The sequence below is a fragment of the Jaculus jaculus genome, chromosome 15 (genome assembly GCF_020740685.1).
Source record: "Jaculus jaculus isolate mJacJac1 chromosome 15, mJacJac1.mat.Y.cur, whole genome shotgun sequence".
NCBI lineage: Eukaryota > Metazoa > Chordata > Mammalia > Rodentia > Dipodidae > Jaculus > Jaculus jaculus.
Genome location: NC_059116.1, coordinates 60,095,922 through 60,123,214, shown reverse-complemented (window position 1 = coordinate 60,123,214; position 27,293 = coordinate 60,095,922). Strand labels below are relative to the sequence as shown.

The 27,293-nt window shown below is 37.5% G+C and overlaps 1 protein-coding gene across 1 annotated transcript in view; it reads left to right on the top strand.

Moving 5' to 3' along the window:
• Malrd1 (MAM and LDL receptor class A domain containing 1) overlaps positions 1 to 27,293 on the top strand; it is a 771,085-nt gene that overhangs the window by 207,164 nt on the left and 536,628 nt on the right. The window contains exon 19 of the mRNA XM_045134762.1: positions 12,040 to 12,127. Coding sequence (XP_044990697.1) covers positions 12,040 to 12,127 — 88 coding nt within the window. The remainder of the gene's footprint in view (positions 1 to 12,039; positions 12,128 to 27,293) is intronic.

Below are 27,293 nucleotides of genomic sequence, written 5' to 3'. Positions count from 1 at the left end.
CCAGTCTCTAGTTTACATAGGTTCTGGGAATCAAACCTGGGTCCTTGGGTTTTCAAGGCAAGTGCCTTAACTGCAATTAGTAATGATACAAATACAAACAACTTCTGGGTGAAGTGGCACATGCCTATAACCCTAACAGACTGCTGAGCTAAGAGATAATGGATCAAGCACATTGTTAGGCATTATTTTACCAGAAACTAGGGGCCAAGAGTGAGTTATTTAAGCTTTGTATACCTCATTCAAATGTAAAACAAGGATTTATGATTCTAAATCCACCTTCTAAGGCATCATTCAGTGTCAAATTTTATTAATTATGGAGGTGCACACTTGTAATCTTAGCACGTAAGAGTCAGAAATAGGTGGATTATAAGTTTAAGAGCAGTCGAGGCTACATAGCAAAATCTTGTTTAAAAAAATAAGAGACAGAATATTTTAAAATATTTTATTTACTGTGCATGTATAAGAATGATTTTTTTTTTTTCCGAGGTAGGGTCTCACTCTGGTCCAGGCTGACCTGGAATTCACTATGTAGTCTCAGGGTGGCTTCGAACTCTCGGCGATTCTCTTACCTCTGCCTCCCAAGTGCTGGGATTAAAGGCGTGTGCCACCACACCCGGTAAGAATGATTTTTTTAAAACATGTGTTTATTGATTTATGTGACCAACAGAGAGTATGGGTGTTCCAGGTTTTATTGCCACTGTAGACAAGCTCCAGATACATACACCACTTTGTGCACATGGACAATGTTCAAATGTTTGCCAATACATGTAAGTATGTAAATGTGGAGGCCTGAGAACAACTTTAGGTGTCATTCTCCAGAAAGTCCTTTACTTCCTCTGAGACAAGGAGTTCCATTGACTTAGAGCTCACTCCTTAGGCTAGACTAGCTTTCTAGTAAGCCCTAGGGATCCTCTTGTCTCCACACTGGATTACAGGTACATATCACCACGTCCTTATGGTATGTACATACTGATAATTGAACTCAGTCCATATGCTTGTGAGATAAGCACTTTAACAAGTAAGCTATCTCCCCAGTCCTTAATATAGGTTTTAATAAATAATAGCAAATAAATAACAAATAAAATTATTTTTCCAGATAGAATGGAGCACTTGAGAAATAGCTTCATTTGAATAAAACATGATTTAAAGAAGAGAAAGAGATAATGGCAAAGTTATATAAATAGAAATTAAGTTGGAACCTAGTGTAACAGAAAGACATGAAAAGGTTATAATAGCACAAAGAAGCACACGCGTCTAGTTCAAATGAAAGTGTGATATACTGGCTCATTGTACACCACTTAGAACAGGGATTAAGCTGTAGCACCATGAATGATGCAAACAGCTTTAATTGGAAATTAATTTTCTTTTTCTTCCTAAAGTATGCAATGCCTACAGTTTGCTGGTCGCAGTACTTTGGGCTGTGTATACAGTGCTCTGTGTTCCTTAGCTACTCTCATAGAGCTTGTCTTCACGTTTTATAGAAGAGACTAGATGCCATGCTGAAATACAGGTCTCAGTAGACACTATGAGCAGATTGTCACAGAATGTTCCTTTAGCTAAAGTGTCAGAAGAGGCTTTACAAAGTTGACATGTAAAAGTGAAACTCTAAATGTATTTTTAATGTGCAATAACTAATCAGAGTAAATGCTGGCTGTAGTTAGGATTTAAATTTATTTAGTTCTTCTGCATTTAGGTCTGGATCTGTTTTAACTTGTTATATAGAAAGGGGAGATTACATGCCTTCTTTTAAAAGGGGATTGAAATGCATAGAAGGAATTTTGTAAAAGGACTTATTGTATGTTAAATAATAAACTAATGTTCCACTCGCTTTAAGCATTATATTTGATGGTATGGAATATAAATTGAATCTGTTGATTGTTAAAAATAATATTTAAGAATTTTAGTACTATGCTTCTTAAATAAGAATTTAATTATGGCATTTGTGAGAAAATTATTTAGACAAGATTACATTGCACTTTGTTAATTTTTAATTCTTATTTTATTTTTAAATAATGAAAGCACAACTTTTTGAACTTTTAAATCAATAGTTCTAAACAGTTTTTCATTTTTCTCTCATATTGACCGGGTTTTACTTTTAATTAAATGCTTCACTGTAGCCAACAATCAAATATGTTCTGAGAAAATTCTTAGGAATGAAGACGCAGTTATTTGTCTTCATTCCAATAATAGATGAAGCGTGAAAAGGAGCACGGGATGTGTCTCCAGAGGCAGCTTTAGGATAGAATGCAAATTTACAGAGTTTCACACAGAAAATTGCATTACAATTGATCATTTATTTCTTTTAAAATCCACTTAGGCAACTTCCAGAAAGGCACTGTTACATAATGGAAGTAAGAGAAAGAAATTACAAAACAAATAAAAACCAAACAAATGCCATCCATCCTTTGGCCCTTCTGTACATCTAAAATGGCACAGGGACTGAAATTAACTTTGTGGGGTTTGATCCATTTTAAAACCACCACAAGTAAATCAATCACATATGACCTGGATACTTAGACGTGTGTGTGTGTGTGTGTGTGTGTGTGTGTGTGAGAGAGAGAGAGAGAGAGAGAGAGAGGGAGGGAGGGAGCGCACCTTAATAGCTTAAGAAATTATTTTTACATAAAGGAGTGTAAGGTGTAGAATGACTCTATTTTCTCTCTCCCACACCACACCATCTCTTCAATAATTTTTCCCTTTTCCCTCAGCTCAGCAACCCTCTAAAAAGAAAGGTTTGGAGGGTGGAAAAAAGTCCTGTGTGTAGCAGTGGTCTCTGAGACACTGACAAAAGACTCTTTTAGATCCAAATAGCATAAAATGAGAAACTATAGTAATGGAAAAGACTCAATTGCTGATCTATTATGAAAGAATTCTGAGATCCCTGAGCTTTGTAGAAATGAAATGTTTCCAGTGCACAGCACCATCAAGTGCAGTCAGCCATAATGACTCATGAGTAATGGGTAACAAGTGAGGGGCAGTACTCCCCTGTGGAACATCCTCCTTTGAAAATGTTGGCACCCTGTGTCCCTTGAGAGCATATTTTGGGATTGAAATAAATTCTGGTGATCTGGGTTTAGTTGTGCCTTACATGTAAAGAGTTCAATACTAGGAAAGAGATATTTTATTTCTACTTGGTAACCCTGAAAACACCACAATGCTCAAGCACACACTAATTTTTCTGTTATGAATCAAAAATTCTTAGAAAGTCATATGTGATAAATCTAGATATTCCCTAAGAATAAACACATTAGGATGGTTAATGTAAATGTGCTATAATTTTCTACATGCAGGAACACAGGTTATGTAGACAGCTTGTATGTGTGTGCGTGTGTGTGTGTGTGTGTGTGTGTGTGTGTGTATGTGTGTGTGTGTGTGTGTGTGTGTGTGAGAGAGAGAGAGAGAGAGAGAGAGAGAGAGAGAGAGAGAGAGAGAGAGCAAGAGCATGTGTATGTGGCTGTGCATGTCCTGTGGTCACTCCTCCATGGCTCTCCTTGAAGGAGAAAGATAGATAGTTAGAGACTAATTTCCAAAGAGATCCAGGGAATGCCACCTGACCTGACACAAGGATGAAATGAAACTTGTGTCTGATTGAGACTGATCTATACCCCCTCCCCTGCTGCCCACAGTCTAGCATGTGACCTCAACGAATGGCCCAGGTGGCCTGGCCCTGGGGTCTACTCTCCAAGTCTACAAACCAATCAAGGTTTCCCTTTGCATACTTGAACCTAATACTATCAAGGCTTCTGTCTTCCTGTCCCTCCCTCTATCTTTGCACTATCCTCAGTGTGTGTGCATCTCCCTAGCTTTTACCCTGTGCTGCTTAGATACCAATGAATTTGGCCTCTACCCCCACCCAGACAGCATAGCACTGTTTCTTGATCTGAACTTTTCTGCTGGCCTTTGATTTATAGTTTGGAATAATTTCTTGCTTTGATTACTTGTATGATTTTCCTCTGGTCACAGAATTTGCCACACATGTACTTCCCTTACACTCCTGATGTACAATGAATGTGGGTTTTTCTCATCAACTTTAGGCTTCTTGCTACCTGTGTAATTTCTTTAAACATGGTGTAACCATGAATGTAACTCTCTTCACTAGTCATTTCTCCTCTGAATCTCTTGGTTTCTGCTTTGTTATCTGTCCTCTCATTCTTCCTTGAGCCTCAGTGTTTGCTCTCTTAACTTCCCTCCATGGGAAAACACATAGCAGATGTCATGCAAGTTCTTCCTAAGTCTCCCTACACAGGCTCCTAGATTTTACTTTCTACTCTCTTAATAAAATTTTATGAACAATGCTCTACATGCTTGGAGCTCTACTGTAATATCTCTTTAAAAGCCTTGGTTTCTCTTTAATAAGCTCTATAGACTCCCATTCATGTGCTTGTGGCCCTTGTCTTCCCTAAAAACATCATTTTTTAAAAAAGAATCATATCAACGATGCAGTGGTTTCCACATGAGAGTGTATTCCTACATCCCATGTGTTTATGATTCTGCTCTAGCCTCCCTTCCTAGATCTCAGTATCCCTTAAATAAATCCCACAATTTATGGTTCTCCAAAATATGTTTGATAATCATAACTTATCGTTCTTGAGTCTATTTTTATTAAAGGAAAGACAAGACCCAAAACGTGGGTCCTGTACACCCTGCAGGACCCCTCCTGAATCCGCAAACCATGCTAACTTCTACCTTATTCCCTGAGACAGAGTCTTCCCTGAATGTGGAGCACCCTGTGTTTCAGTTAGACTGTCTGACAGGAGCCCTAGCAATATTCATCTCCCTGTGCCTCCTCAGAGCTGCACTTACAGCTCTGCACAGCCATGAAGATCAATCCAAGGTCCGCATGCTTACAGGTCTGCCCAGCCATGCAGATCAATCCAAGGTCCGCATGCTTACAGGTCTGCCCAGCCATGCAGATCAATCTAAGGTCCGCATGCTTGCAGGTCTGCACATCCATGCAGATCAGTCTAAGGTCCTCATGCTTACAGGTCTGCACATCCATGCAGATCAATCTAAGGTCCTCATGCTTACAGCTCTGAAACAGCCATGTGGATTTCTTCTAAGTCTAGACATATTTCTGTTTGATGCAATCTTCTTATTGCCTCTGCATTTTAACACTGCTAGTACCATAACTATTATATTATTTTCCAGATCTGTGCCCAGACCTGTGACACAACTTTTATGGAACATAGTTAAAGATAAATGTTTTATAAATCTACTGTAATAATTGAAAAAATTGCAATGATTTTGTACTGTTTTGTGTGCACAATATAGCCAGAGATAGAAACATAAAATTTGTTAGACCAATTCTGCATTTTATTTCATAGAATTTCTTTTAGGGTTATGTAAATAATTCTAAAGATGATTAAAAGCATTTCTGTGTTGCTCTCTCTGAAAAAAAATCTCTCTCTGCTCAATTAGAGATTGAGACTTTTTATTCTCTTCAGTGCTAGGAATCAAACCCAGGGCCTTGTGCATGCTAAGCAGGTATCTACCACTGAGCTAAATCCCCAACCCCTTAAAGATATCTTCTAATGCCTTTTGTTTCTGAGCAAAATATGAGAAAAAACAAGTGTATGGCATTACAAAGGATAAGGAAAATATACATGTGTACTTCCTAGAGATTATTAGTAGATATCTTTTTAAAATTTTTTAAATTTGTTTTTGTTTATTTTTATTTATTTATTTGAGAGCAACAGACAGAGAGAGAAAGAGAAAGAGGGAGAGAGAGAGAGAGAGTGCACACCAGGACTTCTAGCCACTGCAAATGAACTCCAGATGTAAGCACCTCCTTGTGCATCTGGCTAATGTGGGTCCTGGGGAATCAAGCCTCAAACCGGGGTCCTTAGGCTTCACAGGCAAGCACTTACCCGCTAAGCCATCTCTCCAGCCCACTTTTTTCAAATTTTTATTAACAACTTCCATGATTATAAAATATCCCATGGTAATACCATCCCTCCCCCAACTTTCCCCTTTGAAATTCCATTCTCCATAATATCCCCTCCCCATCTCAATCAGTCTCTCTTTTATTTTGATGTCATGAACTTTTCCTCCTCTTATGATGGTCTTCTGTAGGTAGTGACAGGCACTGTGAGGTCATGGATATCCAGGCCATTTTGTGTCTGGAGGGAGCACATTGTAAGGAGTCCTACCCTTCCTTTGGCTCTTATATTCTTTCTGCCACCTCTTCTGCATTAGACCCTGAGCCATGGAAGGTGTGATAGAGATATTACAGTACTGAGCACTCCTGTCACTTCTTTCCAGCACCATGATACCTTCTGAGTTGTCCCAAGGTCACTGCCATCTGAAAAGAGAAGATTCTCTACCAAAAGTGACAGTAGCATTAATATAAGGGTATTAAGAAAAGTGCTTACTGGGCATTTTGATAAGCATAGTATATACATTTAGCCAGACAGCAGTAGATGTTACACCCCTAGAGCTCATGACTACCCCTGTTTTAAGTTTTCAGTATCAAGGATGTATTCCCTCCCATAGAGCAGGCCTCCAATCCAATTAGAGGGCAGTTGGTTTCCACCATGACAGAAGTGCCACTATTGCACTCATTGGCTCATTTGTCCTGGCTGGCCAAATATAAGGCTTGCAGTGTCCATTGTTGAGCATCTTCAATGGTGATTTATCCTTCTTCCATTGAATTGCATGCAGAATGGCTTCTTCCAGCTTTCTGTCAGCTGGTCTACATGGAGGAGGTTATCAGTTCAGCTCCAGCAGGATTTCTCGGTGGCCTTGCAGCCCAAGTATTTGGAGTCTTCAGCAATAGGGTCTTATCATCTATTCCAGGTTGGAAACTGAGGGCCTCAACAATGAACTATAATGTTTTCCTAGCTACAGATGATTGGACTGCCGTGTGAGTAGGAATAAAACTCAGTAGCAAAGGCCAGTAAACTAGAAAATAAATATAAAGAGTAGAGAGAGGAAGGGAGGGAGGTACTTAATAGGATGGTATTGTATATATGTAAGTAGAAGAATAGATTAATGGGGGTGACTAGGTCCAAAATGAAGTCAGGGGAAGAGATTGAGTAAAGGAAAGGTGGAGGGAGGGCTAATCAAAATCTAAGAGGATATAAATAAATCATATGGAATCCTACTTTTTTGGACAATGGAACACTCAGGAACCATAGATTATTCCTAGAAAATTTTCAGAGCCAGGGATGGGATAATTTCCAGTGAGTTGTTGGCCAGGGAGGTCGCTCATGCCCCCAAAGCATACTAGATATCTTTTCATAGCTGACTTGAACCACTGAATGATAGGCTTTGGATTGCTTCATGCTAGTGATAATGAATCACACATTACATTAGCAAATGAGAAAAAAGTGAAAGTAATAGTTGAACTATTGGTATTTATGGTATTAAGTGCAGAATAAACGTTTTTAATTTGCTTGCTAATATATAATTTAGATAAATGAGTCTTGCCCTTATTTAGCTGAGCATATCTATGAATTTCAACAATTGTGAGCAGTTGTATAATCAACCAAAACCACTACAATAGAGCTTATTTCATCTGTTAGTCAGCTGTCTATAACTATGTCAATATACTTGGGAAAATCGCATTTAGTAGAGAAAACATTGGCTTTGGAGATGGTTGAGAAGGTCAAATGCTGTTTGTGCAAGTATGATAACCCACAACTCCCATATGAAATCTGGGCAGAGTGGCATAGTCCTGTAACACCAGCACCGAGAAGGCAACGACTGAGGAATCTTACCTGGAGCTCAGTGGTCTTGTAGATAAATTAGTAAGCTCTGAATCCAGTAAGAGATGATGTCTAAAGGAATAAGATGAATAACAAGAGAGGTATAAGTCCAATGTTAATATCTGTCCTCTACATACATGTACACCACAAGTAGTTTCACACATATGAACATGCATATACACACATCTCCACACCACCAATGTTTGGCCTTGAGAAGCCTGGGCATGAGGCCTAGTGGAACTTTCTGAGCTTAGCTAAAGTTTGGTGATCTGCCTCAGGCCAGCTATGACTAATGGCTTCTAGCCTGCTACTTCCACATAGGAGTTGGAATTCCTGGGCACTCTCTTGGGACCAATCATTTCAAAAGTAGTGATATGCTATTGGCCCTTACACCTCATCCTTTCCTGAGATCCCAGCCTTGGCTCCCAACATTATGTAAGCAACCGCCTGTAACAATAAAGTGAGTTCCTGCTTCAACAAGACTCCTGACTCAGTGTGGTTTTTCTCTGGTGACTAGGAGAGGTTCTGAGATGTCTGACATTCACCCTCTTCCTCAACCCCTTGGGAGGAACCAGCAGGCCTGGTCCTTCCTCAGCACTACCTGCCCGGGAGAGCCTGGCACACCAAGAGGAGAAAGTGTGTACTAGGCTCCAGTTTTGTCCTTGTTACATCAGGCCTATGGCAGTGTAGTGCATCATAGTGGGATACCATGCAGAGGAAGACTGTTCATTCATGGTGGCTCTGTCTATGAAGCCAAAAGAGTCACAGCAAGAACTCACATGAGGAAAAGAGACACAAAGGGGTATGTCTGGTACAATGACCTACCCTCCAGTAGGCCTGCCTCCTAGATGTTCCACTGCCTCCCATTTCTACTACTACACATGGCCCTTTGGCCTGTATTTAATATTTAAATCATAATGCCATACCCCTACATATCCCATTTCTTTATGTGGCCAATACTCTATTCACCCTTTATTTCTGATAATACAAAGAGGAATTTCCTTCTGTCATTTTCACCTCTCTGTAATGTAATGTAAGTGAATTAACCTGACATATCATCTTGTGAGTCTGCTCTGTAACTTAGAAAAGTGCTATGAAAGCTATTATGTGTACATGTGGTGAGAATATTTTCTATATCATTTAATTTCTGCAGTCAATAAATTTAAATATAGAGGGGAATTAGTTAACAAATCTAGAAAACCTTTGTTAATGTTTGAAACCTAAAAGTTTAAATGTAATAGATAGAGCCGTTCCAAACATTTTTCTTGCAAAGCCCATGAAAAGATCAACTTGGAAATGTAGGGTTGTTTCACAAAATGGCCAAGTCAATGATAGCTTAATGCCAGTAAAACTGTTCTTAAAATCTATTTATTTAGACTAGAATGCCTCAGAACTTTGCTACCTACAACTCCTTTCAGACTAGTCATTTATGTGATGCCAGAACATAATTATATAAAATAGGTACATTTTTATACATCTACTTATAGCTAATCATAAATGTATTTTAGAATAATCCTTCAGTAATATATTTTTAATTATTTATTGTTTTACTTTAGACAGAGAGAGAAAAAGAGTCAGAGAGAGAGAGAACTGGCACGTCAGGGCCTCAGCCATTGCTATCAAACTCCAGATGCTTATACTACCTGGTGGACATGTGTGACCTTGCTTGCTTCACCTTTGTGCATCTGGCTAATGTGGGATCTGGACAGTCAATCATGGGACCTTCGTCTCTGCAGGCAAGCACCTTAGCCACTAAGCCATCTCTCCAGCCACAGAATAATTCTTTAGTAATATATTCTTATTTATTAAATACAAAAGAAATTTGCATGCTAATGAGATGGGTATAATTTATTTTGTTATACAGATTAAATCCTGGTTGAGTATTGACTACTTCAGGACATAGAGCAACATCAGTATTTTTCAGGGTTGATGAGTATTGTGGCTTTATCATTGTCAATACTGAAAAGAGTGCTTCACATAATTATAAAGGGTAAAAAAGCAGAAGTATGTTTAGGGGTGCTTTAGAAATTATAGAAAACTTTTCTAAACTTAGATCAACATGAATCAAATAACTTTTCTATAAATTTAAGTCAGGGGGGCTGGAAAGATGACTTAGCAGTTAAGGCGCTGGCCTGCAAAGCCAAAGGACCTGGGTGACATTCCCCAGCACCCATGTTAGCTGAATGCACAAGGTGGCACATGCATCTGGAGTTCATTTGCAGTGGCTGGAAGCCCTGGTGCACACATTCTCTCTCTCTCTCTTTCCTTTTCCCTCTTTTTCTCTCTCAAATAAATAAATAAATAAATAAAAGAAACTCAAGCCAGTAGCTCAAAACAATAATCACTTAGAGCATCTGCCTTATGTGGGTACTGAGGATTCAGACCTGGGCTGTCAGGGTTTACAATCAAGTGCCTTTAACTGCTGAGCCATCTCTCCAGCCCAAGACAACTTTGGGTTTTAGATCTAGTTCTGAAAACTTCTGATGTTAAGTTCTGTGCATTGAAAGTAATTGTAAAATTTGTTGCTGAACATTATTTCCACTTTTTTCTCTCCTTGTAATATGCCTTCTCATGATGATGATGATAGAAAGAATGCATTTTGCATAGGAACGATTCATCCTAATGCAGCAAGACATGTTCCTACATACATCACACTTATCCTTAGACAACATTAAATGACCTGTCTTTGCTCAGTATTTGGATACTTAGATTCTTATCGAGTTAGTTAATTTAATTAAGTGATGGACAGACAAATTACTGAGAAATCCTGACCCAAAAAAGACTAAAAATCATAAAAAAAAAAACTTCAGGGAAGATAGTAAAGAAATCAGTCAATTTAACCTTTTAAAACTCCCTTTGGACTTCGAAACCAATAACTGATATATGTGATAACTTCTGATGGAGGATAGCATTTTAACAAAATGAAATGAATCAAAATTTCAACTTCCAAATGTAGGAATTTAAAAACCTTTTATTGACAATTTTCAGACATGTATTTTGCTTATAATCCTTTCCTATTACTTTCTCCTGAGCCCTCCCCATCCCCTTCTACTGACACCCTTCTTTCCAGACTCTACTTTGTTGTCTTTTCTTTCTGCCCCCTTGTACCACTCATGATAGAATGTTGATGGGCTCTATATCATGCAGGTCTTATGCAAGAAATGACAATCATTGCAAGGTCTTGAATGCAGCAGCCATTTCATATCCATGTGATAGTGTTCCACGGTATTTCCCCATTTCTCCCTATTCTGTGGCTCTTGCATTCTTTTTCCTCCTTCCACAGTGTTCTCTGAGCCTTTGAGGGGTGATGATTAATCTAGTACTGAATAATCACAGTCACTTAGTTCAGCTCTTTGTTGACTTTGAGCCATTTCACTCTACATGAAGTATTTTTGAAGAAAACATAAAATATAAGTACTATATGTTCATATAATGGTAGAAATGAGGATATGTTTCTTAACTTTGAGTTTGTTGGAAATTCTTTATTATTACTATGGCAGGTTCCTGGTGAATATGCAATGTATTTGCATAAGTATTAGCAAAATTCATAACGATTCATTCCACTGCAGTGAATTTCAGTTCCAACCCTATCTTGCCACATTCTGGAATGCTAAGTCTGTATTTCATGTTTAGTGGGATTAGTGGAGTTTGTAGCTCCTCTTACAGCACTGATGTCTTCTAAATCCACTGTGATGAATGTGACTCCAAAGGAGATCTAATAATGACTCGTCAGTTTCACAAAGTGTTACTGCATGGAAGAAAATGCTTACAGTCTTTGAAAATGTGTATCCCGGGAAGTAACTTGGAGCAAATGCATTATTAAAAAAGGAGGAGACTTATCCTTGGAAATGAATAATATACTAATAGGAATAAAACAAAAAAATATAAACCAGTGATAACAAAATGACGTCACATACTTTAAAGCTCATGAGGAAATGGGGCAAATTTAGAACTAAGGTGGAATGTCACAGCGAATTATATAGAACCTGAAATGTTGAAACTTCGTGGGATTGAAACTTATCAGAAGCAGTATAAACCCCATGTAACCAATGTGCCTGATGATAATGCTTGCTATTATCAAAAAATCCAAGGAGAGATAAAATGACCACTTCAAGCCTACTGTAGAGTTTTTTTTTTTTAGTTATATGCATTCATTTATTTGTGTTAATTTTTTTCTTTTCTTTTTTCTTTTTATTTTTTTAATTTATTTTTTATTAGTTTTCTTCCGTAGATCCTTGTTTTATTTTGATCAAATTATGAATTTATTTTCAGCTATAAGTTCCTGTGAGTTAATTTATTCACAGAAACGAAATCCTTCTTATATTTCTCGCAGATCTTGGTGGAAGCTTCAGTGGGAGATGGCTTCACTGGAGACATTGCAATTGATGATTTGTCTTTCAGAAACTGCGCCCTCTACCCAGGTAAGACAGAGCATGTCAATTGGTGAGTTATTCCAACCCTTAGAAAATTACCAATGTTCCAAATATCTTCAAATATTCTCACATTTATTGTATCTCAAATTTTTAAACCATAGACAAATTGTTATGAGGTTTTAATAATAATTGCTCTTAAAATCTTTGTAAACTCAGTAAAGATATTTGAATAAGTTATTTCTGTACCCTACTACATGAAAAAGTACTGTGAAATCATGACTAAAGTTATAATATAATTTAATAATTTTTATAAGATTTTAAATAAGCAATCTTATGTGTCTCAGTGCAGTAAGCAGTATGTCAATCTCATAAGATCAGCAATTTTATGGCAAAATAATTTTAAGAAAACAAGTAATTAAAATTGCTTTTAGTCACATTGTGTTTGAAGCTTTATTAACCTTTCAGTTTTACTTATTTTTATTGAGATATTTTACTTTAAAGCTCCACTTTAAATACTCCTAAGGAGGATACCAGACAAATGTCTTTCCCTCATGTTATTATATTTTGTCTACTAAAAGTAGAATGTATTTCCAGGATTTCTATCTCAATTTCCAACTTTTCTCTTGATCTCCAGACTTAAATACATCTCAGCATCTCAAATTCTATGTCCACTGGACTCTCAGAGATAATGAGGGAAAACCACGTAAAACAAAATTAGCCCAACTTGGAATTGGTTCACTGGGGAAAACTGACTGGAAATGTACAGTGGTCCCAAAAAACTGGAATAGTAATTCTTAAGTGACTCACAGCTACACAGGCTAGAGGCTCTTATTTCCTCCCTGGAACGGACCCCATGGCACTCTTGATGATTAAAACTTAACCTCCACCATCACTCTGTCATCTTAGCTTTGGACTCTTACCCAGGCATAATTAAGGGCTCTATTCCACTGCTTTCTCTGTAGCTTGGATCCATGTCTGCCTCAGTATTTGTGCAGCATTGCTGTCACTACCATCCTTCGGTTTCCATAGAACACTGTAGAAAGCTAAATCCCTCTCTGGAGGGTCATTAAGAAGGTTGATATTTTCCATCTTCTTATTTCAGTGTAGTGTCTCTCTCTTCTTGCCTATCCCATATTAGCAATATGGTCAGCCGTTAGCTTACAATTCATAGAGAACATGCTAGCTCATTTTCCTTTGAGCTAAACAGCTATTCTCTCTGGATGAGTTTTCTTGCTTTCGAAATGATGACTCTGCTGGGCATGGTGGCACCCATCTTTAATCCCAGCACTGAGGAAGAAGAGGTAGGAGGATCACTGTGAGTTCAAGAAGCCACCCTGAGACTACATAGTGAATTCCAGGTCAGCCTGAGCTAGAGTGAGACCCTACCTTGGAAAACCAAATAATAATCATCATAATAATAAATAAACAAATAAAATAAAATAAATAAAAATGAATAAAATAATAAAATAAAAAGAAAAAAATAAAATGATCACTCTGCTTAAACCCTTAAACCTCACATTCTAGCGTCAAATGATCTTTCCCAAATGTATAAAAGATTAATTATTAGTGTATTCCTATCTCATTCATTGGCTCCCTAAGACCTTGTGACTTTACCTTTCTCCAAACTATAAAGGCATCTTAGTGAATATACTCTAGCCAGATCACTGTCTGCATACTCTTCCTCTAGGTGGCTACTGCTGTTTCTCCATCCCTCCTGGTCTCCATTCTCCAGCTGCTTCTTCAATAGAACTTCTCTGAATAGGACATACAGAATCTTACTTGTTTCTGGTATTTTTTGTCTTTGTTCCTGTGGTACTTTGAATGCCCTCCAACAGACTCAGTTTTTATTCAAAAGATGGTCTCCAGCCACCTGGCTGGAGGAGATGTTAATGGGGGTGGATATCTTGTGGTCCTAGTCTAAAGTTATGCAGAGTGCTAGAATTCTTCCCTTGTCTCTGATTTTTTTGTTGTTGTTGTTTTGGTTTTTCGAGGTAGGATCTCACTGTAGTTCAGGTTGACCTGGAATTCACTATGTAGTCTCAGGGTGGCCTTGAACTCATCTTGAAGTCATGGCGATCCCCCTACCTCTGCCTCCTGAGTGCTGGAATTAAAGGCGTGCACCACCATGCCCAGCTTATCCCTGATTTTTTCATGTTGGTTGTGTGCTTTCTTGCTTGTGGCACTGGCTGGCTGGTGGTAGCTTTTTCTGTTTGTGTGAATCTGTGAAAAGGGGCCAGCTTCTTTCACCATCAATAGAACTTCCCCTGTATATATAAGCCTAAAATAAATCCCTTCCTCCCATAAACTGTGTCTGGTTGGGAAGTTCATCCCACCAGCATGGAGCTACTACAAAGGTTCCTCATGTTTGTCTTCACAACGCCTACTATCTTCATAGATACATTTATATTTTCCTCATTAATAATAGTAATCTCATGAAAGCAGACTTAGTATTTGTTGGCTGTCTTATATCTAGTAGCTGGCCTAGGAGTGGCATATGTTAATACCCACAATATTCACTGAGAAGAGAGAGAAACTAGCTTCTTTTTAGGTGCTATATATATCTTAATTTTAGATTCAAGCCTATTATTTAAAAATACTAAATTCTTTGTATGCAAGATACCATATTACATGTGGATTAGATGTCCTGGAAACCAGTCCTCAGTGGCATATAGCTACAAAGTTCATTTCTTGGTACCGAGCATGTGGAATCACTTGGGCAAAGAAGAGCAAGGGTGGTGGGTGGTGGGTGGCAATCCAGTCAGTTAAGTGCTCAGCCTGCCAGCATGAGGACCTCGGTATCCCCAGCATGTACGTGAAAGCTGGGTGTGGTGGTGGCTGCCCAAGTGAGCTCCAAGTTCAGTGCAAGACTTTCTCTACAGAAAGCTAATTAAGTGGAGAGTGATTGAGGATGGCGTCTGATGTCAAGCTCTGGCCTTCGCATGGATGTGCACATGCATGTGAACTCACACTACACACATACACATACAGAAAGAGAGCAGCCATGATATTTATTTCTTATTTAAAATACTGTAAAACTCCCTGCCATTCTAGGTGGTGGGTCTGCATTCCATATGTCCTGTCTCTCTAGGACCACAGTTGAAGGCCATGTCTCTGTCTGAGATGTCCTGCTGGCAAGTCAGAAGATGGAGAAAAAAAAAACACAATTAATGATCCCCCTAGGGCATGACATATGTGCATACATTTGCCCATGTCCATGGTCCAAGTCAAGTCTCAGAACAGAAAGCTTTCTCTACTTACAGTGAGAAGGCACTCCAGAATTGAGCTGTCTCTCTCTCTCTCTCTCTCTCTCTCTCTCTATCTCTCTATCTCTCTGTATGTGTGTGTATGTACATATATATATATATATATATATATATATATATATATATATATATATATATATACATACATACATACGTAGACCAGGCACAGTCCTACAACATTTTAAGTGTCTAGAATAGTTCGTGCTCCACCCAATATTAACAAACGTGGACTACCTATAGGATATGTAAACTCTGGTGCTCATGTTTGTGTGGCAAGAACTTTACCCCTAAGCCATCTCTCCAGCCCTCTGTGATACTGCTTATCAATTATATCAACCATGCAATAAAGAGCAACTCTTTGAATTAACAGCTATAAAAGTTTAACTCACACAGAACAAGTGACCTTGAAGACAATAAAGAAATTCAGAGCAGGAATGACCTGTGGCCGCTACATGCACGTGCATGTGTATGTGCACACATATACAGTCTCCACATATGAAAACAAACAAGCACATACCACACCAAAGTAGATTTATAAAAACACCATTTCTTATGATCACCAGTCATTGTTTCTCCATGGCATCATGTTAAAGGAGGTCAGACTCATGCTTTTAGGCCACATAGAGGCATCAATTTGCTTTTAATATTAACTGTCATTTTTTTCTCTTTAGCCAGTAGTACAGCAATACAAAAACAAATATTAACATTTATGAAAACAATTGGTCCTATGAATTTATTTCTTCTAAATGATACAACTCATTTGCATATGGTATCCACAGTGCTCTTATCATTTGCATTTCTATAGTAAACCTTGTAATAGCTTCTCTTCACTCATGATTTTATATAACCAACTCTTCTTTTTCCTTAGTTCATCTAAGGTTTTTTACTTTTGTTACAATTTGCAAAATCCTAATTTTCAGTTCTGTTCATCTCTTATTGTTTTATGTATATGTGTTTTATATTTCTTCCCTGATTATTATTACTATATTTTATGCCATCAATTTAATTGTGATGAAAGACTGCTTTTTATTACCCAGCATCAATTTGTATATTATCATGCACATTATAATTATTAGCTACTAAAATTATTAGAATTATATCAACAGATTATTCAAGGTACTATTAAAAGCAACTTCATTTCTTTCAGAAAATTGTTCCTAAATTAATAACATATCTTGCAATTGATAGCTCCTTAAAACTGATTTTAAAATGCTAACAATTTATAGATTGTTTAATAATATTTTATGAAGCCCCCCTTCATACAATATACACTCATTGGATTATTTTTTTGTTGTTGTTGAATGGTGTTGATTAAATTTTGGCATCCATTCTCATTAGCCTCAGTGTCTCAGTGGTTTATTTATAATCATTGTTCAGGTTGCCCTTCTTTCTGCAAAGATTAATGTGTGTTTCAGTGTGAACAAAGGCAAGAGAAAAAAGGATGGTGATATTGTCCTCACACTTCAAAAATCACCTACATCTTCTTGTGTGTAATATCAGCCGCTTTTCGTGGCCATTGTGTTTACTGAGATTGCAAATAATCATCACATATAACTTATATAATGAATAACAGGAATATGGCATTTCATTATCTACTTTTATTTATTTATTTTTTTAAGTCTATCAAAGTAGGGTCTTGCTCTAGCTCTGGCTTACCTGGAATTCACTATGTAGTCTCAGGGTGGCCTCGAATTCACAGTGATCCACATAACTCTCCCCACTGAGTGCTGGGATTGAAGGCATGTGCCACCACACCTGGCTGATTATCTACTATTTTTTAGCTTTTCCAAACACATACAAAGAAGAAAATATTATATTATTCTTTAGATTTTTTCTGTTAAATGCAAGATTTCAAATTAAAAATTAACAACTTTGAGACTTGGTGATTGTAAGCTTTTATATTATTATATTAGCTCTTTAAAATATAATGTTAAGCGCTTGCCTGTGAAGCCTAAGGACCCCGGTTCGAGGCTCGGTTCCCCAGGACCCACGTTAGCCAGATGCACAAGGGGGCGCACGCGTCTGGAGTTCGTTTGCAGAGGCTGGAAGCCCTGGCGCGCCCATTCTCTCTCTCTCCCTCTATCTGTCTTTCTCTCTGTCTGTCACTCTCAAATAAATAAATAAAAATTTTTAAAAAAATAAAAAAATAAAAATAAAATAAAAAAATAAAATAAAATATAGTGTGACAAAGTGATTTAATGTATAAATAGGAAAGAAGAAATTGACCAAAGCTGATGATGTGACCAATTTATTTGGAAATTGCAAGTATTTTGATAACTAATCTACTCTATTTTAAAGTTAAAAACCTTCCGTTTTTGTTATCTCCAATTATGAAAATGCTGACTGCAATGCAAGGAAAAGGCTAATATTTCAGCTTCCAGCTTGTAGCTGCTATACCCTTCTACTTGTCCACACTTTTCAATGTGACAGGTTATCTGTTCAGATGGGATACTCTTTTGAATCTATCTTTTAAAGCAAAAATATTTTAAAGGAGCTGATTTCCTACTGGGCACAGAAATAGAAACACTGCTTAATATGCTGCACAAACTGCAGAATACCTGTTATAAGCCATGTCCTATCAGTAAATCTGCATTAATAAAACCTCTTCAAGAAAGTAGACCAATATGGACACTTTAATAAGAAGAAACTAAGGTTTTATTTTTTTTCTCTGTGAATTTTAACTCTAAGTTATTGTAGTAGATGCAATAGAAAATGTATTTGTAATTACCCTGGAACCAGAGGATTTTCTACATATGTAATAATATGAAGACCGATTATCCTTAAGTAGAATTTCCAGTGATTTTTTTCTACTCTGGGTAAATGATATTTATGTAAATGCAGGCCTGTGTTGAGGTCAGAGGACCACCTCAAATGTTAGTCCTGGGATTACACCTTGATGTGAGGCAGGGTCTCTTCTGTTCTTAGCTGTATTTGCCAGGATGACTATCCCATTAGAGCTGGGATTCTCCTGTCTCTGCTTCCCTGCTGACTATGGGTGCTATGGGACTAAAGAGGCTTATGTTGTGCATCCAGCTTTCCAGTTCTAGGCATAAAGTACTTTCATTTCCTATTGAATCATCCCCATATTCCTGATTCTTAGAATTTTGAGTGGAATATATTTTTCAGCATCAGAGATTACAAGGAAGACATAGGAGATGTCATCAGGAGATAGACAAATAATCACTATTTATATTAGCCACCTAATTCATCCAATTATGTCTAAACAAGTAATAATTTATCAAAGACTACAGATGCTAAAATATTGGGTTTATATGCTTAATTATCTGCATGGGGATGGCTGCAATGAGAAATGGCTAATATAAAACAAGTTATAAAATCCATTGTATTAACAACATTGTATTTGTATTGCTTGAAGCTTATCATATGTGTTGTGAGGAATTCATAGAGCGGAGAATTGGAACACTGAGTCCATCTGGAGCCTGAGCCATTAATTTAGAAAATCTTCCACATAAGAGATGTACAGGTCGTTTGGCTCCCCTGTAGCACTGGGCTGGGGAAGAGCAGCTCAAACTTGACTGATCCATCTGTCAAAAGTATGGTCTCAGTTATTTGTACTTCTACCTCTCTGAGTTGTGTCCAGCTGAAACATTTCATGCTTTTAGTTTGTTTCTTTAGAAAGAAAAACCTAACACTGCTACCAATTTACCCTTAATCTCATCTATTATAAGACAAAAAGAAAACCATGAATTTTAACATGAGCTGAATGGTTGTGTTCACCCTACATTCATACACCATCACCTTCATCCTCTGTCTGGTGATGTTTTGTAATGGGTCTTTTCTGGTACTTTTAGATTAAATTTTGAGTTGGGACTAATCATGTTAGGATTAATTACCACATAAACAGAGAAATAACATTACCTGCCTTTTATGTGAGAAGCCTATGAGAAATTAACTAAGAAGAGAGCTCTCCTCTTCAAAATGAAAGAGCAAAGCCAAAACCTGAAGATTTTCTATGAAGTCGCAGTTCACAACAATACAGTCTAGTGAAGAATAAACAAATAGATCATAGGATCACAATAGAGCGACATAAATGTAGCTGCTTTCTGTAGACATGGGAGCAAAGAAATATAATGAAGGGAAGAGGCTCTATGACAAATGGTGCTATGACAAGTGAACATCTCAAGCCAGAGAAATAATCTAGATGTAGATCTTACACTCTTCCCAACGTATTAACTCAAAATTCAGTCAGGAATGAACTAATGTAATTTACTAAATTACTAAATTACAAAATTCCTGGAAGATAACATAGAAGAAAATCAAGATAATACAGCACCAAAACCATGACCTAAAATATAAGTTCTTAGCAATCAAGATCATATTTTTTAAAAAATCTCTTGTTCTTTGAAATAAGAGAGCAAGAAAATAGGTTACATATTGTGGAAAGTATTACAAATTACATAAGTATTAAAAGATTGTCACCAAAAATTATATGAAGAACTCTTCAAACTCAGCAATAGTAAGATATAAAGCTGAATTTAAAAGACTTCCTAAATCACATGACTCAAAGGCTCTGCAAATTCTCAAAAGAGGACCATCATCTAGGAATGACAGTGTTAAACCCATAAGTCTATAGGTGACATAGAGTTGGGAATGGAATAAACAAGAAAAGACCAGACCAAAATAAGGCTGAAACCCATAAGGGCAGACATTAATTTTTACAGATCCATGCTAAGGATATGGGGCATATGTGACTGAATTCTAATAGGCTAGCCAAGTTCACTATTATCTATCTATCAATCTATCTATCTATCTATCTATCTATCTATCTATCTATCTATCTATCTATCTATCATCTATCTATATATCATGATCTATCTATACATTAACTATCTATAATCTATCATTATCTACCTATCATCTATCAATCATCTATGTATAATCTATCATTATCTATCTACCTACCTATCATCTATCAATCATTTATCTATAGTCTATCATTATCTATCTACCTATCATCTATCTATCTATCACCTGTCATTTATCTAGCCCTGCTGTGTAGAACACAGGTGGCCTGTGTCTTGGACTGGCTTCACTCAGTGCCTGAAGCTTTCCCTGGTGGATGTCCTATTCCTGGCATCTCCAATATCCTACAGTCTCTGTTTTAGCTTAGGTTTCACCTTCACGCACAGCTTCCTCTGAAGCTCATATGTGGAATCCAGCCTTGCTACACATCTCATGGTCTCCTGGGCTTCTAGCAGGAACCTCAGTGCTGTGCTTGATAATTCCATAACTCTTGCATCCTGCCTACCTACAAACCAGCACCTCATGGACATTTCCATTTACTGATGCCAGCTATTTCTGGGCCCATTTTTGACCAAAGTTTCAGCACCCACTGGGGTGCGTGTTTGGCTAAACATAAGCAAACAATTCCCTAGGTAGCCTTGTCCAAACAGTTCAATGGGCTTACTCAGCCAATCTGTTTTCAAATAAGTTTTCCAACTGGAGTTTGCAATTTATACCATGGTATCTTCAGTATTGGGTATTTCGTCCTCAAGACCATACCTGTTGCTGCAGTGCTGAGTTCTAGCTCCTTGTCAATGGTGCCAGTCTGTTTAACAGTTCCAGCCTCTTGTCCTACCCTCTCCTGCCCACAGCCTTATATTAACACTCCCACATTACACATTTCCGACATCTTTCTGCTCTACTTTTTGCTGTAAATACTCACTCTGTATCCAACTAATGGCAGAAGGCAACAATCATGTTATAAGCTAACCTTAATGCTATCTTGAATTTCCAGTGCAAAATAAATTAGTCCAGTACTTTTAAACTCAGTCTCATTCCTAGTTTTGGGACACAGGCAAATATAACCAAATTCCTTTTCAACGTGCAACATGAAAGGTCTATAGCCATATTCCTCATAGAGTCATTTGTACCCTCTGAAATGTCATGTTCTAGGACTTCACTGTTCACATGTCTATTAACATTCTGTTCTTCTGTCAGCCCCTCAATGCAGTTCTTAAACTCTACTTATAACATTCTAGGTCTTCTCTAGCTGGCAGCTCCGAACTCCACATTCCTCTTGAAGACCATTTCTAAACTCCTACAAACCACATAATCAGGTTTATTGTAGCAATGACACCACCGCACAGTGCCAGTTGTGTTTTTTTTTTAATCAATAAATAGATTTTTGCAAAATTTTTTTTATTTATATGAGAGAGAGAGAGAGAGAATGAATGGGGGTGCCAGGGCCTTTTGATGCTGCAAGGATACAGTTAAACTTCAAGAAATTAAAATTCAAGGGAAGACTCTTATCTCAAGTGATAGATTTCTGAACATGTACAGAGTTAGTGACACTCAGTGCACTTGGTTTCTATCTTAATGATTTTTTAATTAAAAATAAAACAATAAAATAAAAAGAGTAAAATCACATGTATTTGTAATTAGAAGTACATTCTAAAGCATGCATTTAAATTTAGTTCCCGGGCTGGAGAGATGGCTAAGCGGTTAAGTGCTCGCCTGTGAAGCCTAAGGACCCCGGTTCGAGGCTCGGTTCCCCAGGTCCCACGTTAGCCAGATGCACAAGGGGGCGCACGCGTCTGGAGTTCGTTTGCAGTGGCTGGAAGCCCTGGCGTGCCCATTCTCTCTCTCTTCCTCTATCTGTCTTTCTCTCTATGTCTGTCGCTCTCAAATAAATAAATAAAAAATGAACAACAACAACAAAAAATTTTTAATTTAGTTCCCTTTCTAGTTCCTATGTACTAATTCAAGGTGATTAAAAGTGAGTATAACTTCTTGTAAATACGTATAGGGTACAGCAATGCCAAGAATATGAAAGCATCTGTGACCCACTCCCACCTAAGCCTTCATTAATCTACTGTGCCCTAAGTTTGGAACACAAATTCTAGTTCTCACGTTAAAAGAACATGTTTCACAAAAGACACCTAATTAAAAGCATATAACACACTTCTGTTTACATGATAGTTTACATGATGTCTCTGTGGACATCAGCTCCGTCAGTTTCACAGTCTGGGTTTCGAACTAAAATCACATTGCCTAGCATATACACCAAAGCAAATTGGACCAGCATGTGCTACAGTACCAGAACATGCCAAAGCATGCTGTTTAACCTAAAGGGAAATGCTGATGCAAATCTATTCCACATATGTTACCTTCTGGATGATATTCTTGATAACAGTCATGAAAATAAAATTTTAAATGCATTTCGTGCATATTAATTAATGAATGTGTTTTTAATAAAACTGTATGTAAAGCCGGGTATGGTGGTGCATGCCTTTGATCCCAGCACTTGAGAGGCAGAGGTCGAAGGATCACTGTGAGTTCGAGGCCAACCTGAGATTACAGAGTGAATTCCAGGTCAACCTGGGCTCTAGTGAAACCCTACCTCAAAAAACAAAACAAAACAAAAAACAGAAAAACAAAGAAAAAAACCTGTGTGTGTGTGTGTGAATCATTCTCAGAAAGGCCACAACACATTTCCTGGTTAAATTAGAAAATGTTTTGGAGATGATTTATAATGCTCTTATATTCCAATAAGGCATATGAAGGCAACCCGGACATCTAATGTTTTGTATATAATATATTTATGTATATATATAATATATATTACATATAAATTATATATAAAATCTATATATTATATGTGCCACCCATATATCATATCTATATTTCCCTATACTATATACTTATTATGAAATATAAATATGTCCTGTCTACTCTCCCTCTCAGAAAATCCATTGTCTGTTCTCTCTCTTCATGAAATGCTATGAGATGAAATTCGACCCATGTGATAAGAGGGAGCAAATGGTATGGATAATGTAATGTAAGAATTAGGGTACTACACTGACCTAATGGCATGGCAAGAGGATCATATATTTCCAGTAGTCCTGAATCATTGAGCCATAACTGATGTGTAATGTATGTCAGACACAGAATTTTTTTTAACCCTTTCAAACAGATATTTACTCTCTCCATTCTGGAGGGTAGAAGTCTAAGACCAAAGTGTCCGAAGTATTAGTTTCTTCTGAGGCTCGTTGAAACAAATGCCCTTTTCTTGGCCTGTGGTTTGTAGGTACCCTTATCCTTGGGTGTTCCCTGGCTGGCACTCCACACCGCAGTCTCTCTGCCTTCATCTTCACGTATTGGCTTGTCAGTGTCTCTGTGTTTATGTGTTTTGTCGTAAGACAAAGAGGATTTATTGAGAAAATGTAGAAAAGCCCTAAAGTGTCAGGGTAAACATACTTAGTTCAGTTTATAGCCAAAGAAGAGAAAGAGAGGAAAATTTATGCTTTCTGAGTTATAACTCAGAAAAGCCACTGCACCAAGTGGACAGTATCTGGGAACAACAGCTTAAATGTCACATTTAAAAAATAAAATAAAGATATCAGAAATCTAAATATAAGAAGTCAATTATACTTCACTATGACCACATATCTATAATAACCTTATTTCCAAATTAGGTCACAACAAGGGGGTCAGGAACTCAACATATGGATTGGCTAGAGGACACCTCAGCACATATACAACCAAATCCATATTTGATAGCAATTAAATGAATCTTTTAGAAAACCAGACTATGAAAGAAAGAGAAATTGTAAATTAATGCTTCCTTTTTAATATAACACATATGTCATCCTCTTCTATTGGAATTTGGAGGAAACATGTATATTTAAGAGTAATATGGCTCTATTAGAGTAAAAACTAGAAGTTTTGTGCAATTTTAGACTTTGTAGTTTGATGATGATGATGATGATGATGATGATGATGATGATGATTATTTTATTAAGTAGAAACTTTGTATGGACAAATCATATGTTGGTACCATCATTTTCCTCCTCCTTGTCCCAACTTCACTAGGACCATGCTTAATAGGATAGCTTATATTCACTATATAATTGTAGGTTATGAGTTGTGAGAGCAGAAGTCTGTCATTAGGGTAAGACTGTTTCTATATTTCTTTCTACCCTGTGGCTCTTACATCCTTTCCTCCCCCTCTTCTGCAAACTTCTCAGAGTCTTGGTGGCTGAGGCACACACATTGTGATGGGGTGACCTCCATTGATTTTTTGTTGTTCAGATTTAGGAATATTGCAGTTAGAGGTTCTCTCTCTCTCTCTCTCTCTCTCTCTCTCTCTCTCTCTCTCTCTTAACCCATCAAAGTTGCTGCTAAGTATCTAATACTTGGGTCATTATTCAAGTTACTTTTCATTCTTTGTCCATAATAGAGGATCATATTCCATCACTTTGTCCTTCAATGTCTATGTAATTCTAAATATGACAATTTTAGATAATACTCAGATTGCTGCTTCTACTTTATATTCTTTTAGTTTTTCTCTATAAATGAGTTTTCAAGTTCTTCCAATTTCTCACTTTAATACTTTAATGGGGACTTCCACAGTGTTGTCATATCCTTTTTCTCCAATGCATCTCATTGGGGGAATGATTTTCCTCACTTCCTCATCCATTCCTTGAAATTTTTAAAATAATTTAAGACTTCAGTCCAGAAGTATTTCTAGCAGGCACTTACTGTCTCGGTTCATCTAATACAGCTAATATGAAAGCCCTGTGTAAGCCACAGAGAGTATGTCCAAGAACATTCTGTCCATATCAGTCCTTATTGCATGCTGATCAAGCATATTCAATAGAATAGATATATATGGCCTTCAATCAAATGATGCCTTGGTCCAGGGTTGTAGCAGAGAGATGCCATTTTGTGGCCAAAACAACAAGCTAAAACTTTAATTTTCATAGGGAGTAGTTTCAGTATGGTCAGATACACTATCTGTTAATAATCAGGGTTTTCAATTCCACCCCTTCTTCATCCAAATATTCTGTTGCTTCAACAATGAAATATAGGAAGTACTGTTCCAAAAATAAGATGACTGGCACCAGATTATATTGTGAGGACAGGGGCTTATAATTTTTGGTTTTGTGTTTGAGAATTAGAGGCTCTTCCCTCTGTACATTGGGTCTGGTTTCCTACATGCCCTGTAGTGCCACCACGCCAGCAGAATGGACGCCACCTACACTTATGTCCAGGTTCTTCCTTTGTACTTTAATGAAGGCCCTTCCCTGTCATCTTCCTTAGGAAGAGGCCAGTTTCATCACAGCTGTAGATCTGCTTTAGATTTTCCTTTCTTCTTAATCAGCTTCTTCAACTCTGCCACAAATGTGCCAATGACTTCTTCATTGTTAGACAGGCTCTCCAGTGATCCATCCAAAGCTATCCTTGAGTAGCTGGAAGTAACAGTTCTTTGCAATAAAACCATTATTGTTCTTTGTTTTAGGGCATGCCCTTAATGAGGCTTTCATAGATTCATACTTTCTAGTGTAACAGAGTGTTCTCAATCATAACAATTTCCAATTTGTTTCTACCACCCCCAAAATGTAATACCTTTTCCATCTTCACTACTTTTCATGAACTATGACTAAAAACTTTGCAATCTGAAATGGATTGCAAAACACACAATTTTCTTTTTACACTTTCAAATTTCAAGGATAAAAGGCCATAGCAACTTAAGCATACATTTTTTGTTTTATTATTATTTTAATAATTTTGGCCTTGTTTTCTATCCTCCGTTATACCTTTGTACATCTGAACCACCAGCACCATTGTGGTCCGTCTTTTAAAAAAGTGAGGACTGGAGAAATAGCTTAACAGCTTAGATGCTTGCCTGGGAAGCCTAAGTACCAGGGTTTGATTCCCCAGAACTCACATAAGCCAAATGCACATGGAGGTGCATGCATATGGAAATCGTTTGCAGTGGCTAGAGGCCCTGGTGCACCCATTCCTTCTCCTTTTCTCTAATAAATAAATAAGTAAATAAATAAGAGTGAGCACTTGAGCGTGAGCATCACGATACTACAGCCATCAGTGTGACACCGGCGATGAGCACTAATGTGATTCGCATGGTGCGTGCATGCAGCACGGCTGGGCTGGGGAGAGGATGATGCCTGTTCCAAGTGGGCAGGGAAAAATGATGCAGGACTTAATTGTGTTTCTCATAATCATGTAAAATTTAAATCTTATGAATTGTTTATTCTGTATTTTTTTTTAAATGTTTTCAGGCTTTAGTTACCTTGGCAACAGAAAGAATAACTGAGGATAATGAGGCAGTACTGTAATTGCAGTCAATTTTATTTTGAAGTAATTTTTCATCAGGCTTGGCTTTCTTTCTCCTGACTCAAAATGCCCTTCAAATTATCAACATCCAAATATTTAAATTGCATTACATTTTAAATCTTCTCATATTTTATGATAAGATTGACTGCAACAGATTACTGTGGGAGAGGACCATTTTTGTCTCTAAAGTTTGTAGTGTTCCGGGGTGTGTGCATATCCAGCTGCAGGCTGCTGGGCTCCGTCCCTGCTGCAGCCACACTTTTTGGTCTATCTTCTCAATGCAAACTCTCTTCTCTCATGGAAGATAGATAGATGACACAGTGGTTTTAATTTATTTTTTATTTATTTCAAAGCATAGAAAGAAAGAGAGTTAAGATAAAGAGAGAAAGAGTGTGTCCATACAGGAAGCTGTGAGGTCTGGTCAGTTCTATGGCTGTGTGTCCACACAGGAAGCTGTGAGGTCTGGTCAGTTCCTATGGCTGTGTGCTCACACAGAAAGCTGTGAGGTCTGGTCAGTTCTATGGCTGTGTGTCCACACAGGAAGCTGTGAGGTCTGGTCAGTTCCTATGGCTGTGTGCTCACACAGGAAGCTGTGAGGTCTGGTCAGTTCCTATGGCTGTGTGCTCACACAGGAAGCTGTTCATTGTCATGAACAGGTTACAATGTTTGTGCTTATTTCTGCGTTTCTCCCTTCAGAAGACCACTCATATTTAGAGATGTGCCATTTGTTCCTCTATTATCCTCATGTCTAAAATTGAGGCTATTTTAATCTACCGTCTTCCATTCACTTTAATCCTTCATTGCTTCAGTACTTTAGCTAATGTGCCAGTTACTTTACTCGTTGCTATAAA